The sequence below is a fragment of the Hermetia illucens genome, chromosome 3, assembly GCF_905115235.1.
Source record: "Hermetia illucens chromosome 3, iHerIll2.2.curated.20191125, whole genome shotgun sequence".
Classification (NCBI taxonomy): domain Eukaryota; kingdom Metazoa; phylum Arthropoda; class Insecta; order Diptera; family Stratiomyidae; genus Hermetia; species Hermetia illucens.
This window is the reverse complement of record NC_051851.1, coordinates 802,951-820,331: the sequence shown is the minus strand read 5'-3', so window position 1 is coordinate 820,331 and position 17,381 is coordinate 802,951. Positions and strand designations below refer to the sequence as shown.

Below are 17,381 nucleotides of genomic sequence, written 5' to 3'. Positions count from 1 at the left end.
AAAGCAAATAATGGGAAACAAATTACGAATGAGAAATAGAATAAGCGAATTTCGAAAAATATAATTTCTGGATTACCAATACGTATACGAGCCTGAGCGCTGGCTTATCAAAGCGTCCCGTACAGGCAACATCAAGGCGATGCAATGAAAGTTCCCGTTCCAGTTCAAAGTACTGCCGTATCGTAGCGTTGACATCTTTACAGCATTTAATTGCTTTTGAAGAGCCTTTATGTTACAAACAGAGCGTCACCGAGATAACAAATTGATGTAAATATAAACGTTATTTCGAAAATGTAAGATTGGATAGGACTCTCATTGCAATCAACATGTTGTTGATTTTGTTCTTTCCATCGAACCGAGACTAAACACTCGCTAGTACGAGCCCTGAAGCTTTCACACTTTTCGGATTCTTTGATTCCGATTCTTTGACCGTTGGTGCCAATGTGGAAAGGTAAGGAATCTTCTTTTCTTAAGTTAATGCAGATGCCTTATGTTGTTTTTTACAGTATACCGCCCTCCCAGTTTAGCTGCACTGCAGTTCGCGTGAGGCTGTTTGTCTGCCACCCCAAACGCAATGAAGACAACCAATGATTTATAATTTACAATCTCCCAGAAAAGATTGCGATTGTCATGATACGGATGTATTCCAAAGGCGCCCCCGCCGCTGCTTTGTATCTGAGGATCTGCTCGAACCAACATAAATAAATTAAAGGTCAAGTAAAATGATCCATTGTCAAGGCGACTAAGCCGTCGGCTGGCTCATATCGTTGACTTAGTAGTTTCAATTTCTATATGGAATCCAATGCAAACGTTTAGCATACGAGCTGATAATGGACAGTGCCAGATTTTACGGCGTCGCGTTGATTTTGGTATGTGGTGGCCAATCATCAGAAGCAAGAATAAGCGAGAATTTTCAGACATTTCAAAGCATAGAGACTTCTTGGACAGTCGTAATTTATGGCTACAACTTAGTTTGATGATATGTTAGTTCCTTGTATTTTTCATGTGGGTGGAAAGCCATTGACCGTTCATTTTTCTCCTCGGCCCAGCATAAAAACCAACCACTTTATTCAAACAAGACAGATTAATTGAGATGTTTAGTTACCAATACTAACAGAATTAATTTTAATTTTCAAGTGTAACAGTGCTCAAACAGCACTCTCAGAGGAGGCTCAAAGAAAGTCATGTAGGATGAAGAAGCTGCGTTTAATGAATCTTCATTTTCGTTACTGAAAAGATGTAGGTCGTCATTATAAAAAGTCTGTGTATGAAAAAGTACAGCACTCCTTTCTGGTAAATGTAAAAAAACTAGGTCCTCGTCTAACTTCTGTAAATTTAAATGTTGTTCTTCGATGCCCTCTTGTTTTGGTTGAGGCAACCTTTCAATTCTATCTTTTATACAATGCAATACAATAATTTAAAGTGGAATTTTAGAGGTAAACTTGCAGTATGACACCATTAGGAAGATATTATGCAAATCGTCATCTCTTAGGCATGGAATTGCAAGCAATCTGACAAAATCAATCAATAAATTCACCACGATTTTGCAAGGACACATTTTATACCAATCATAAATTGGGCCTAAATCTATAGGTGCAAAAGAGTTCCAGACGAAGTTGTGACGCAAAGGATCCTCAAGTAAACAAAATCGCATTTATAACTTCAAAAGCCTAAATTGTTGGCAGGGGCACCACAACTTACCAAAGAAAAAAGCCTTAAATGCAGATGAAAGTATATTCATATTGATGAAATTAAGCTGAAAAATCTGAATAAACAACAACAAACAAACAAACAACAAACAAAAATATTTGTTTCCTGTGCGTCCGTTTGAGGAGCATAGCACATCCCCAAGTCTTTTCCTTTCCATTGTCATCTTTTTTTACAGTGCGATGGTCAAGTTGACTGCTTGGAGATTGAATTTCGGTTCGCCTTTGATGTCTGTGTCCGTCTTCGTGCTTGTCCGGCAATTGTAGCCTTATCACTTTCACAAAATTAAGTATTATGAAGACGAAATAAGAAAATAATAAATAAGAATTGTTCCACCAGTTCTGTTTTTCCGGCATTGGACAAATTACAGCACTTAGAAGTTACTTGAATGAACATCGCCCTAAGGTTCCAACTAGCATCTAGTATGTACATTCACATTATCAGTAGAAGAACTGAATTTACGGATGTTGCAATTCACTTAGGAAAAAGTCTGCACTCAACCCCATCGTATCCTCCCCCAGCAAGGCATCAAATCATAAAAGCAATTTCATTATTACCATGACGTGAACCAATGTCATGTGTTTCTCCTGGTTCACTTTGTTAAGAAAGCAGCATCGCCTACGAAGTGCTAATCAAAACAACTGCTTCCATATCCTTGAAGTTTCTAAGCATTTACTAATCAGATTTTCATATATTATATTTTCTTGTTACTATCATTTTTAAGTGACAGTGGTAAGGCTTTGCACTTGACATTTACTATTTTCACCCTCAGTGCATAATATGTCGCAACGAATCTATTAAGCTGACCTAAATAGCATTATCTTAGACCCGACGTAGAAATGAATGCCCCTTCAAAATGTACTCAACTTCTCATGAAGATGAACCTTTTAAATGGCGTCCTTATTTTTATAGCACGCCGCCTCCTATTTCTATCATCCTCTGAGATATACACTATGGTGCCAAACTGGCCCAAAGAATATTTTATACACAAAGATTGCATATGATACTTATTGTGACATTATATTTCGTATAACATATATGTGCTCAAGAATCTATGACAATTGATTTGCTGAATTTTCCAAGAAATATATGATTGGTCTATTGAGCCGTTCTTTCACCAAAACTTTCTGATTGTGATAACGATATCTAAATTTCAGAAAATTGTAATATTGTGTTGCCTATTTGAGCGCCTTGTGGCTAACAAATATTCTTGTGGCAATGTTTAAAAAAATTTCAATTATCAAAATTATATTGATTCAAGGCCAGAATTATGAATGGCACCGCAAAATCCCAGCAATTTTGAAAAATTAACGAGTCATTTGTACAAAGGACACTAAAAACGAAGAAATTATCTGAAATAAATCAAAGCTGAAAAAAAATTAACCCCGGGAAAGCACGTTACCAGTCACCATTAGCCCGTTTACTCAGTACCGGGCTTATGGAAAGCCTTAACGAAGGATCTGGTGTCCTCGAAATCAGATTTAACCGATGGCCACTAAACGGAAAAATCGGTCTGAACCATGTAATTAAAAAGAAAAATCTCACGCTTTCGTTTAAGAATACTAAAGGGAGAAAGAAATTCCTGCCGTAAAGATATCAAAATAGCCCCACTTTAAGGAACCATACATTTTTTGAGAATGGTCACCGCGATTTTTCAACGGAATTAGAGAGAGGGAAGGAGTTATTCCCTTTCCAATATACTCTTCCCATTCTCTCATCTTTTTTTGAGGGGGTAATTTCCCCCGTCCCCCATAAATTCTACACCCTTTCCGGCGATACGTTAAAAAATTCAATCTTTACCATTATCTTACCATTTGAAGATTATTTGTTCTCATGAAACAATGATATATGCTCTCCAATCAGATGGTAAGGCATGGCACCGAGAAAAGCCCACCCACCCATCCACTGGCAGTTCAGGAAATGATGAAACCTGGTGGTAACTCTTTGACTGTAAAAGAATGGATAGACAAGGGGTAGCTTTCTCCAAACTACAATTTTTGATTTTAAACGTAAATATATATTTCGGGAGCGACTTACTCTCTTCATCAGTACAAAGCTAGGTAGGCAGCTTTATATATATTTACATGAAAAACCAAAAATTGTAGTTTGGAGAAAGCTACCCCTTGTCTATTAATTTTAGGCTGGACTACAAGCAGTAAACGAAAATCTAATCTCCTGTAAAGGAATGGATACTATAACCAGTAAAAGGGGCACAATAGTTCTTTAAGGACGCGGTGCGACTTTCCCTTAACAGAATAATAATAATAATAAAGGAATGGATCGCATCCTGTAAATTTCGCGTTTAAAAGTAGCATGGGCAGATCCTGGATATGAATTCTATAGAGAATTGAGAAAGAACTCCAAAAAAGGACATTAATGAGCTGTGAAATCGCATACTGGATGTATGACAATTGATATTGCCAGAATATGTTCCAAACTCCAGGATAAAACATTAAATGAGCCAAAGAGATATACTAAGCTTCCGAATTACCAAAGGTTGATGTAAAACTGGACTAACGTTCCTTGATGAGACTTATTAACTTTTATGAAGAATCAAAAGAAATATTGCTTTTTATTTATCTTATATATATTATTAGTTTAAAAAATAAATAATTTACCAATTTAATACAGAGAGTGTAACAACTATTTTCTTGAATTTTATTTTTCCAAATTATTGGTCCACCTTTGGACTATAATGTATGCATCGTGTTCATTACTCTGTGCCATATAGGGTATCTTAAAAACCTCTGTTTCGTATTGTTGTTATTTTCTTCTCTATTTAATTTTCACTGAGATTGAACTTCAGAGACATTATCATCACATTTAATACTGTACAAATGGTAGACCCATGGCAGCGGGGCAGCACAAAGACGAACACATGACCGACCAGAATTCGAGCCGGCAGCGAGATCAAAAGGCTTATCACTTATTGAATTCTTTTGGTAAACCCCGAGAATGAAACATTAAAGGTGTAAAAAATGCATAGCGAAGTACATATCAGCTTACATTCTCTGTTTACTGGTGCTTAAATGTGTACATATATACGTACATGTAGTAAATTGAACATCGTGGCTCAATATGTAGGTATCTGAATATTTGACCGGACTAGAACTGAGCGATTTGAATATTTCACCTAGTGGCGTGCCACAACTAGTGTTCTTTGTGATCGACTTATCAACCAACGACTCAAATCTAAAATCTACCGCAGTGCCTTTTACTCTCTCGCTCTCTATGGTTCTGAGTGTTCACCAACTATAAAAGACAATGAACGGCATCCCGCGGTAATAGAGATGAAGATGTTGCGTTGGGCTAGTGGTGTAACACGCCTTGATCACATTTGAAATGAGGATATCCGCGAGCGATATGGGGTTGCACCAATCGTGGGAAAATTGCGAAAGAGACGTCTTCAATGATATGGTTACGTAGTTTGCGCTAACGAGAATGTACTTGCCAAGATTGGTCTGAACATCGAAGTCGATAGCAAGCGACCAAAAGGCCAGCCGAAACCATGGTGGTTTGAAACCGTCGATGGGGATTTGAAAGCCTCGCGACTCCATCCAGATCAGGCCTTTGGTAAAACAAAATAGCACAATTGATCACGACGAGCCGACCCCGCTTATGAACGAAATAAAGGCTAAAGAAAAAAAGAAGTAGTAGTAGTAGTAGCGAGAAGTGAAGGCAGAAAAGAAAAAAAAACAAATTTTCACCTCTATCCTTCTTCAACTACCCTTAATTTGTCGTCAACATTCCGAATTGCCGAATTGTGCCAGTTTGTGTATACCTGCCGAGCAAAGTTTTGTCTCTCGACGAAAAGTTCCGTATTATATAAGACGTTGATAAAGGTGTAAACACAAAGAACGTACAAGCTTTGAAGACGATACACGTCAAGGACGTTCGAAAACAGGAACAACACCAGAAATCGTAGAAAAAACACAAAATATCGTATTGGAAAAACGTCGAGTGACTGAAAAAGATTTAGTAGAAGCCCTAGGCTCTTTGGGCAATGTAGGCAATATTTTGACTGAAGTATTGGGTCTCAGAAAGCTGAGTGGGTGAAACCAGTTCGCGTCCAGAAATTGGTCAAGAAGGTGTTAGCATCAATTTTTTGGGATGCGAAAGGAATTTTGTTTGTGGATTACTTGTAAACTGCTAAAACAATAAATTCTGAATATTATTGTAAATTTTTAGACAATCTAATGGAAAAAATTCATGAAAAAAGACCCGATTTGCTGAAGAAAAACATTCTTTTTCATCAGGGCGTGTCATAAGAGCATTTTGACTAAGGCTAAACTCCATGAATTCAAGTTAGAATTGTTGGATCATTCACCGTATTCACCAGATTTGGGCCCTAGCGACTTCCATCTGTTTCCAGACTTAAAAAAATCCATGCGTGGAAAGCGTTTTTCATCAAATGGTATGAAATCATAACAGCTGTGGAAGCGTATTTTGCAGCCCTTCCACTTCAGGGATGGAATTCGTAAATTGGAATCTCGTTGAAACAGGTGTATTGATGTTCACCATACTGAGTAATTAAGTGTATTTCAAACCATAAAATTGTGTTTTCTTATCGAACCACAGAACTTATTGAACAACCTAGTATATACCATTTATATATACATCTGTTCTTTATTATACTTCTATATAATGCTTCACGCTTTCTGATATTCAGATGCGGATCTCCCTCCCTATAACGAGCAAGGTTGTATGTTTCCTTGAAGCTCTTTATAGGAAGAGTCGACTGTAAAAAAGGTTAAAAACCCAAAAATAAGATGTTCTTACCCCTCCATATGGATATATGGATTCTTAGTATCTCAAAATGTTAGCTTTACTAAAGAAGATATTCTATGTTTAATTAGTCTTAGGATGCAAAAAAGTCATACCAAATAGAAAACGGTCTGTTATAATGCTGTTTGAAAAAGGATGATTTCTATTAAACTTTCCAGTATTATGCCTTATAAATTTCTTAGCATTTATGCTCTGCCAATTTTTTTACTCCTAGGGGTTTTCTTTGACAAAATTCTAAAAGATAAGAATATACCATCATTAATGTCATTTGAGTAGATGTCGGAATGAGATGTATTTTGAGAACTAGATCTCGCATATCACTATGATTTCCTGGGCAGATAAATGTTGAGAACACAGACACACATTGAATCAATTTTATTAGAGTTTTATTTGATACAGCTCAAAAAATGTGCCTATCAGATTATCACATCCTTCTTATATAACCAAGGCTCAACTGTACTGTTTCAAAGGCTATATAAACGCTTATATTTCGAATCTTTTATATGGCTATCAATGATTCCAAAACTTTGCGACGGGCATTTTTACAGTGATGTGACTCAGATATTCATTCAAATCTGAATTAGCTGATATCTGACAGCCTGTCACCAGTTAGATTTGAACCGCTGCGACAGCCTAGTGCGAAATTTTAAAGTGGAGTAATAAAGGGATTAAATGAAACATGAATGGAGGAGTTTGTGTAAAGGGTATGAGGGAATAAAAAAATTGGATTATTTACGAAGAAAACCAAATTAGCTCTTGATTGATAGTTTCGTTATTTATGGATTTCAATGATTTTGAAATATACATATTTATTGTCACAATTGCATTTTTCCCTAAACTAATGTGTGAATTGATGGGAAATAAAATGAATATCAAAAACTTTTTCAAGAGTTCTTATAGTGTTTCAACACCAAGGAAACATCTATTTTTGCCATTAACGGCTCCAAATATATCAATAAATATCAAAAGAAGTTCTTTTCCATCGAGAATTAAAAAACCCCAAAATGAATAAATTTTTTCTGCAGCAATCGTTCAAACTATGAAAATGAAGTACCCATATATATCCAAATCCAGCGGAAAAAGTCTGAAACAAAGTCGCAAATGATATAAATCCAAGTTATCCGCCAATGGCTATTAAGAAGGTCGTCTGTCGTAAGCACATCCTTCTCAGCAATACGCAATAGTCAACTTTAAGCCATCCAAGTTAATTTCTTAATGGATAACAACGCGCTCGCGTTTTTCCTATCGGCGTCTCATCAAACAATAAATTCATGTTGATAGTCTCTCTACACAGTTCCATACAATATTCGCCGACAGCTTTTTGGAGGGTCTGCGAAAACTGTAATAGTTGTATTTCATTCCTCGCTAATAAATTACTGCGGTTTTTGTGCCACTATAATAGTTGGCTCCGTGAAAGTTACGAACCGTACATCAGAATTCTGTCTGTTTCTTTTGTATTTAAAAGAAATTCATCAAGTGATTGGGGGATAAGTGTTTTGGCAAAGATAATGAATAAAGTAGTTAGATACACACAATACGATACATTTTCTATCGTTCCAATTGAATTAAACAATTTCATTTTGTTCAAAATGTAAAACCAAACCTTCTTTTCGCAAGGAGGTTATTCAACTGCGGACTTAGAAATCGATAAAATCTGATTCTAACGCTTGTGAGTCGTCCGATTTAGCAGGGTCTTTACTTATTTAGGCAAGATTTTCCACGAACGAAATTAACTGAATAGATTAATATATACATGACAATCTATTGAAAAGTATTACATTTCGGCTTTTATCAGAAGTTTACAATCGGAGCTATTATATGGTATGCTCCCCAAAAAAAGATTTTCGCATTTTGATGCTGCTTCCCAACCGAATCAAATTTCTGATGATCTCAACTCCATGTAGTGGCATCAAATTTCGAAACAAAATGCTTCTCTTGTAAGTACAGACGCTGCTCTGGCGAATCCGTTTCTTACATGTACGTGCGCCTATGTTGGGGGGTAAAATGTAAACGTGTAATTGCGAAACTCGCTTAGCTTTTTTGTCATGCCGAAACAGTATAAAATGCTAATCATTACAACTTGTTCTAACGAACATTGTTAAACTGGGATTCAAATATTCACCGAATGGCGGAACGACGAAGAAATCGACAAGCAGCACTCGAGAGTCAAATGACACACAGTAGCATGTGTAATGCCAAACGACATTAGGTCATATCGTACATTAAATCCTCACGGTTAGTTTGTCGTTTTGTGTTGCAACAATACTATTAAGCGTAAGCTCGATGAGAATATCTGCAAAACTTGTTCGTGAAATGCGCTTATCGCCACCGTCGAGTACCCACTTTAATGTCGAACACTTACACAAGAATTGTTTAAACGAACATAGTACAAAAATACATATGTTATACACAAATAGTTATGCGCTAGAGTAGCAAAAATTCAAAAGTATCTGAAAACAGATTTACCCAACCATATTTGGTGTGCATGCTGATTAGGAGATACGCACTGGTTTTCCCACTCTAATGTGGCCAAAAACAGAAACTGTGATGATTGGAATGTATACTATATAAACGATATATAGATTTCCAAGAAAGTTTAGAAAAAAAAACATGCATGTTCGTACATATGTGTATGCAAAGGAATATTGTGAAATACAAAATCTCCCACTTGATTTGACTTTTGAAAGCATCACCGCACGATGCCAAAGATTTGTGACTATAGCTAATCAGCCATCTCCACAAACGAAGCCGTTCCGTCAAATAGACGGCTTGATCCAGCGGGAACCCCTGCTTGAAGATTAGATGGACATCTTATTTTTAAGTTTATTGCTTGGCTTGTTATTTCATATTGTATAAGGTGGAGGTACTTCAATTCAGTTCTCTGATTAGTGACCACCAAAACAATGATATTTTTTATCGACCTTTTTTAATCGCTGGAAATTCTAAAAGGCATGCATTTTCATATATTTACATTTATTTCGATAACTATTGTTTATAACATTTGATAAAAAATCTTAGATTTACACAACAAAAATTAATTTCGCCTTTGTGGGGCACAGAACCTAACAGGATGAGAGAAAAAGCCAATCGACTCACAGGCGAAGCAGAAGCGGTTCATTCACATGTTAGGCATACATTTCAACTAGCATGCTCGTTACTACATCCAGATCCATATTTTCAGAAGAAATATTTCCAGTTTTCACAAAAGCATAAGTTCAACAATCGGCAGCAACTGTGCCTTTTTGCTCTCTAATAAGTATAAAGAATGATGTATTTACCTTTTTAATTCTATTAGTTATCTTACTTATAACCCATCCGAGTGTTTTGATCTAACGAACACAGAAAACATCTTCGAAAATAAATTAATATTTAAAAAAAAAACAAAAAAAAACATAAGTTCTCAAAAACAATATAAAAAAAATTTCAAAAACCAAAGTTTTCAAGCAAAAAGCAACATATGATAAAAATGTTGAGTGTACAATTGTTGCCTGGGAGTCCTGAATTCAATGTTCCTTAATATTGATTTTCCTGAACTTGGTTTAGCAAGATTTTGTCTCTGTTGGGATATACTAGTTCAAATTTTCACTTCTTTATAATTTTCCGAATTTTGTACTAAATTACCCATTGCAATTTTGGAAGATTTTAAGTTTTCCATTTTAAGGTTCCAATCGAACAAGGAACAAGGTTTCTCAATAAAGTTTGGAGAGAAGGGAAGAAATTGGCCGAAAGGTGAAATGGTTGTCAATAAATAAACATTCTACCAAGGTCGTTTCCTAATAATTTTCAATTGGTTGTATGTAGTGTTCATTTTTGTTGTGTATTCAAAAAAAGTGGAAAAAATAAAGGCGCAAATTGCAATAAAAAAATTTAAATTATACATGAATGCATATAATATAGTTTTACAAAAAATACTTAAAAATAATAAAAATAAATGAATAAATTTCACTTACCTAGCCAATCCGGAAGTAACGAGCCCGCAAGAGATTCTGAGTATCTCTTACCTGAAAAATTAAAAAAATTATTATTTTTTTGAGATACAATATCATTTTTTGGATTTTATTTTATTTCATTTCGTTTTTTATTTGCCAATGAATAACACAATCACACTTAAAATGGATTCAAATTTGAAAAAAAAAAACACAGAATTCTAGATCTCAGTACATGACCGAATACATATAATAATACAGCCGAAAATTGTGGGAATCCCCCTTGGTACTCAGTTATTTTAAGTTAATTATCTGTACAGAACAGAATCTTAGGGGCTGTGAAGAAAGAAAATTGACAAACCGTAGATAGCTTTTATATTGTCTAGATTTAATGCTACCATCTGGAAGAAAATACAAACGGATAAAAACACGGGATCCCTTACCCCTTATGTGAGAATATCCACATTCGCGTGATGCTGCCTTACAAAGTCTTGAATTTGTATAGAAGTGACAACTTTCGCCTATTATAACTTTGTTAGTAATAGTGCAATTTCCACCAAACTTGGTGGGAATACGTTCTATGTACTAGCCTACATTGCTGCATTCGGATTCTAGGATGAACTTAAGAGGGGTTTTGCGGTAAATTACTAAACGTATAGTAGCGTACTATTATTAACTTTATTTGAACAGATATCGGTACGGAGGGCATTCCGGAGCCTAGGCAGCAGCCTATTGATTCTTTTCAGATTTTTCGATCAGGTAGATTCTGAGAATGGGCCCGTGAAAGAAATGATCATTTTCGACTCGCCGCACACCCCGCCTTTCCAAAAGATGACAAAAATACTGCTTCGGAAAGTACTAACCGAGACCTTTCATTTGATATCCCATATGACTATATTTGATGAAAATATGGACACACCATGTATGGGGTCCTTCCTTAAATTCGATGTAGATTGATGTAACTCTCTGCATGCGTTAGCATTCAAAGTTCCCACTTTTCCACCAAATTTGGTGTCAATCGTTTAAAAAAAAATGCATGTGACAGACAGACAAACGCTTATATGCCTATGTAATGGCGTCGGCATGCTTTTCGAACGGGTCATATTCAATAGGCTTGTACCTATCACAGAAAGGGCAGTTCGGATTCCGAGAGGCAAGATCTACAGTCAATGCGGTCGGTATAGTGACGAAAATTGGGGAGCAATGGAAGCCAGATTTATTGGCTACGGAACGATAGTTACTCTCGACGTGAAAAATGTCTTCAATACTGCAAAATGGAGTAAAATAACTGTGGCTTTAGCCAAATTGGGTGGACATAGTCACAGAATTTCTCCAGGGGAGGTTGTTGTGCTATGATTCAGACGACGGACCTAAGATGTATAGGATAATCTGTGGGACTCCACAAGGATTTGTCATCGGTTCTCTCCAGTGCATAATAATGTATGGCGGAACTTTGAAGTTGCAACAGCCCAAAGGAGTGACAATCGTTGGCCTCGCAAATACAGCGGAGTGACTATCGTGGCACAAGATATTGAGCAGATCGAGGTCCTTACAAACGAGGCTAATTTTGAAAATAGATCTTGGCAGACGCTGGTTTGACGTTCGCAAACCATAAAATACTTAAATATCTAGGAGTTACCATTGACCGAAAGCTGAAATTCAAGTCGCATCTTGAGAATTTAACAACAAAAGCTTCCGGGGTTACTAAATTCTTGGCAAGAATGTTGCCGAATATAGGTGGTCCTAGGCAAAGCCGTCCGCTCCTTATCTTGAGAGTTATGAGATCCATCTTGCAGAAAATGCAGCTTCAGTCTGGGTATCGCCATTGAAGCTAGAAGCAAATTGGAGAAAAATTGCAGGTCCATACCGATTGAATGCGTTGCGAACGTCGTGCGCTTACCGTACAACATCAAAGGAAGCAGCATATGTGATAGCAGGCAAGGCCCCCATTGACACCTTGGCGAACGATGGTCGGCGTCTCTATGACCCATCATATGCATTCGGTAAATCCTGTAATTATCTTCGGCAATTAGCACAAAGTGAATCAATTTTGAAGCGGCAAAAAGGATGGGATGATTCAACTAAAGGACACTGTATTCATAGACTCCAGACGTCTCTAAATGGATTACACGAAGGCACGGTGAATGTAGCTACGATGTAACTCAATTCCTAAGCGAACACAGAGGGTACCGTGATTACCTTTATCGCTTCGGGCGTGATGACTCTCCATAATGCTCGACATGCGAAGTGATTCCGGAGGATGCGGAGCATGTTGTTTTTAACTGCCCAAGGTTCGCCGCAAACAGAGCTGAGGCATAAATTGACGCCAGAGAACAGTTGCCATCCGAGAATATCGTGGATCAAATGCTAGCTTCTGAAACAGCTTGGAAAGTGATCCCCAACCTACTGATAAAGAAGGAGTTTCAGAGGAAAGGAGCAAATAACGACACGAGCTGCAGTTCCGAAATGGCAGTTCCACGAGATAAGCGAAGGAGAAGGTGGTTTTAGTGAGTAAAGCCTCAGCGAATAGAGAAACAAGCAAGTTTCCCCATTAACAATTTCTTCAACAAAAAAAGGGATATGGTGTCAATGGTTATATGAAATAATTATGAAGTCTCTATAACGTTATACTCTTCACTTTCACTTCAAACATTTAAATAATTTCCTCCAAAAGAATACCACCATCACTGGTTGTAATTTTTTTTTGGCAACCAGGGCAAAATATACACATAGACTCAGAAAAGTAGCTAGTTAAATACTTGAACAGCACTACCGAACTATCCTTATGACACTCCATTCTTAGCCAATCATAACTAAACTTTCTACTGCACTGAACCTCAGTGTAATTAACTCTGAAATTACGTAATGTAATTCATCTATACATTGATCAATTAACAAGTAATGTATTCATTTGTCAATACATAAATTACATCCGACGGGAACGGAAGATAAAGCACAAGACCGAAAAAGGGATGGTTTGCTAGTTCCGCTCGGAACACATATAGGCGGATGCTAACGTATCGGGATACCGGGTGAAGTGTGTGTCGTGTTCCGGCTGTCCGGCTACTATGCATACGACCCAATGTCGTTTTTCCATATGCCGGGTGTCAAACGGGGCGTGCAGTAGTGGGTGGCAGGTTGCATTAAACAAGACGATGGATGGCACAGAACTCACGTGTTGAGCATTGGACTACAAGATCCTCAATTCCTCCTCGGTGCATATGTTCTGCGAGTATTCTTGTTGTACCCTCTGTCGCCGTCGTCATCGTGGGAAGCACCCCAACAGTGTGTTTAAAGCTGTTTATTCGCACCACCCCTTCTGAACGTCAGTATTACTATCGCGTTGACCGGTTAAGGTGCATTGGGAAAGGGAACGCCGTAGCTTCTGGGGACGGGAAAGTACATTGGATAACAAACGGTTCGTCTAGCACCAGGCAAATGGACACGGGGCATGGGGATATATACCTTATGCGATTGCAAGTTACTTGTCGACCATTCTACAATGTATTTGCCGACGTGTTCGGTATTCCAGCATTTGTCAATGCAAATAAATACACAATTACATACTCAGGTTTAAATAAATACACTAGAACAGTGTCATGAATGGGGTTCGAATGCAAGAATAAATTATTTGGAATTGTTGCTAATAAACCACCCTGCTTTATATGGCCTGCGAACCATCTCTCCATGTGCATTTTATTTCCCTGAAAACAAATTTATGCAACGACAGCTCGACCCGATTGATCCATGGAACGTTGTGGGGATGTTTGTGTCCACGTCCTTCCCGGACACAAATATACAATAATAAGGGACTTTGTGACTTTTTCTCGAGTCGGGTGGACCTTTCCGAGGTATGAGAAGTAGTTAGACGGCCTACCCCGGCACATAAAGTTAGATTGCTGATTGCCTGATTCCGTTGTTTTCTATTTTTTTTCCTTAAATTTAGTTTCTGTCACTCTGCTCCTTTTCGTTATTTATGTCTGCATGTGTTCGTTTATACGTCCCATCTGACGAGTAGCTATATTTGAACGAAATTGAATATTTATGTTTGTAGAAGGATTCGATAAAGTTCAGTTTTGTTTTTTTTTTTGAAAGTATGTATTGTGTTTGGCTATTTTGTACAATTGTTCGAAAAGGACTCCGCTTTGAAACATGTTTCAGAAAATGATTTCTGCAGGTTATAATTTAGCATAAATATTTACTGAAGCACTTATTTGACAATTCATGCGAGATGCAATCTACAGAATACTGAAATCACGGTGTTTCCTGTTTCGGGAGCACAAAAGGGTTGGTGAGAAAGCCAGAAAGGTGTGATTTAAATTTAAACTAGTACTGTTTCATAGAGCCATCTCTGCTTGATGAACTCGTGGAAAGAAGGTCCGAATAGACCCAAATGATACCTCAGAGATAGTTAACATGTACCTGGATTTTACTTCAAATTTTCTTTAATTTTTTCCCGATTATCTATCTCATTTTGAATTCACTCAGCATTCCTTTATCGCTTGATACCTATCTTGGACTGTATTGTGATTTATGGTGAATCTTAAATGCATTGTATCTGATCCCATATATCTCAAGCAACCTTCCTTGCTTTCCCAATCCACACACTTATGAAATTATTTATATTTTTGCGCATCGTTGAAACTGGCCGTCTACCTACTACTCGATTCCATTTCGCGCTTTTGCCGTCGCACTGCCTGCATTTTCCCCACATAAATTTCGCTAATCATTTGTAGGAGGAGATTACTTTCAGACATATGTTTAAACAGAAATGCCATTCGAATACCTAATGCACTCTTTTGAAATTTATTTTGCAAACACGACAGCAAACAGGCTGACTGCGACCAGCAAATGTTTAGTAAGATTCTGATGGCCAAGCAGGTTGACTTACCATCCTTCGTCTGATCTCTGATCCACCTCATGTGATGTGACGTGTGCACAACAGTTGATGTGTTCACTCACTCAACTGATAATGAAAATCATAAAATATGGTGACGCATCAACATGAATTATACATACCACGTGAGGTTTGTGCAAACTGAAAAATGTCACATAAGATACGAAGATACTCAAATGGTTGGGAATCGCGAATTTGTATCGAGGGCCATCAAATGATTGTACGTGTGAAGTTATTCGTTTTGAATTTGGGCTTGAATGTGTCGATATTGTTTCAGAGATGTATTGAACTCCAATATTGGGAACAAATCAATGTTTAACAGATTACTTATCGCTTTTTTTCCATCACGCAAGCTTTATCTTCAAAATTTGACTGCAAAGTATGTATCTATATATAATAATCTATTCCAATCTATTCTTTCAGAAGCAATCAAAGAAAAATTGCTGGTCCTGAATCTTTTCAATTCTCGTATAATTTGTCAAATTTTCTTAATATAAACACACATATCAATATATTTAGAAGTGACATGGAATTGGCTGACCCTGACCAATGTGCGAGGCCAGATAAAAGCAGCAGGATCACTCTCAAGACCATTCGACATCAACAACGGTCTACGACATCATGCGTCCTCTTTAACCTGGCCCTCGAGAAAGTGATCCGTGATGCTGAGGTAAATGCAAGAGGTACGATCCTCTTCAAGTCCACCCAACTACTGGCCTATGCTGACGATATCGACATCATGGGAAGAACCACCCGAGACGTACAAACTGCCTTCATCCAGATCGAGCAGGCGGCGCGAGATCTTCGGCTGCACATCAATGAAGGCAAGACAAAATATATGGTAGCAACGTCAGCACTGAAGACGAATCAACCAACAACATCAAACCGCACTGGTCAAACACGAAGAAGAATAAGGATAGGAGAATACAACTTTGAGACCGTTGACAATTTCTCCTATCTAGGGTCGAAAATCACAACCGATAACAGCTACGATGATGAAATCCGCGCACGGTTGTTGTCAGCCAACAGAATCTATTTCAGCTTACAAAGACTGTTCCGCGCGAAACGTCTCACCATAGGGTCAAAGCTCTTACTGTACAAGACTATGATCTTGCCAGTCCTCATGTATTCCTCGGAAACTTGGGTTCTTAGCAAGAAAAATTGCGAGTTCTTGGCCGCATTCGAGAGAAGAATCCTCCGAAGAATGTTTGGCCCCCTGCATGAGGATGGACGATTCCGTAGCCTACACAATGGCGAAATCTATGAGCGATACCATGACCGTCCGGTTGTGGATAAAATCCGGCTCAATAGGTTACGGTGGGCGGGTCACTTAATCCGTATGGATGAGGATGATCCCACCCGGAAAGTCTATAAGGGTAATATCTATGGTAGAAAAAGAAGACGAGGCAGGCCCTGCCTAAGATGGAGCGATGGCGTAGGTCAGGACGCCAGACAGCTTTTAGGGATATCGAATTGGTGGACCTCGGCGCAAAACCGGGATGTCTGGAGTTCCTTATTAAGGCAGGCCTAGACCGGATACCGGTGTTTGCGCCGTTTATGATGATGATGATGGAATTGGCGCAGCAGTGACATATTGCCCAGGTCTTTATCAAATTAAACACTTCAAAAATCTTTCAATCACCCTTCAAAATTAATATTAAGTAGTGCATTTAGTAATAAAGGAGACAGACAAATGTCGTAGAAATGACTGTTTTAGACAAATATCTGTACTTGTGTCAGGCAAATATTTGTGCCTGTCTAAGACATCAGCCAGGCAAACGTCAAATGTTTGATGTCTAAGCCACACGCAGACATTTGTCTGAAACAGGCGCAAACTATCTGAAGCAAACATTTGTCTGATGGGCAGAAATTTGTCTAACACAGACGCAGACATTTGCCTGTTCGATGTATTCTGCGTCATACGTTCAGATGTATTCTGCGTCATACGTCAGACGTTCGTCTGACTAATGTCAGTCTGATGTCTAAAACAAACATGCAATAAAAAATTTTGCCTGAAGCAAACATTTGTCTGTCTGATGTCTGATTCCGACTCAGACATTGGTCTG

General features: G+C 37.8%; 1 protein-coding gene and 1 long non-coding RNA gene across 3 annotated transcripts in view; one reads left to right on the top strand and one right to left on the bottom strand.

Moving 5' to 3' along the window:
- LOC119651307 overlaps positions 1-17,381 on the top strand; it is a 131,164-nt gene that overhangs the window by 15,583 nt on the left and 98,200 nt on the right. The gene's annotated exons all lie outside the window — the stretch shown is intronic.
- LOC119651306 (homeotic protein ultrabithorax) overlaps positions 1-17,381 on the bottom strand; it is a 202,362-nt gene that overhangs the window by 123,160 nt on the left and 61,821 nt on the right. Inside the window, exon 2 of one of the 2 annotated variants that reach the window (XM_038054833.1) lies at positions 10,443-10,493. The exons of the other annotated variant lie outside the window; for it this stretch is intronic. Within the exon in view, the coding sequence (XP_037910761.1) occupies positions 10,443-10,493 (51 nt within the window). The remainder of the gene's footprint in view (positions 1-10,442; positions 10,494-17,381) is intronic. 2 annotated transcript variants of the gene reach the window in all.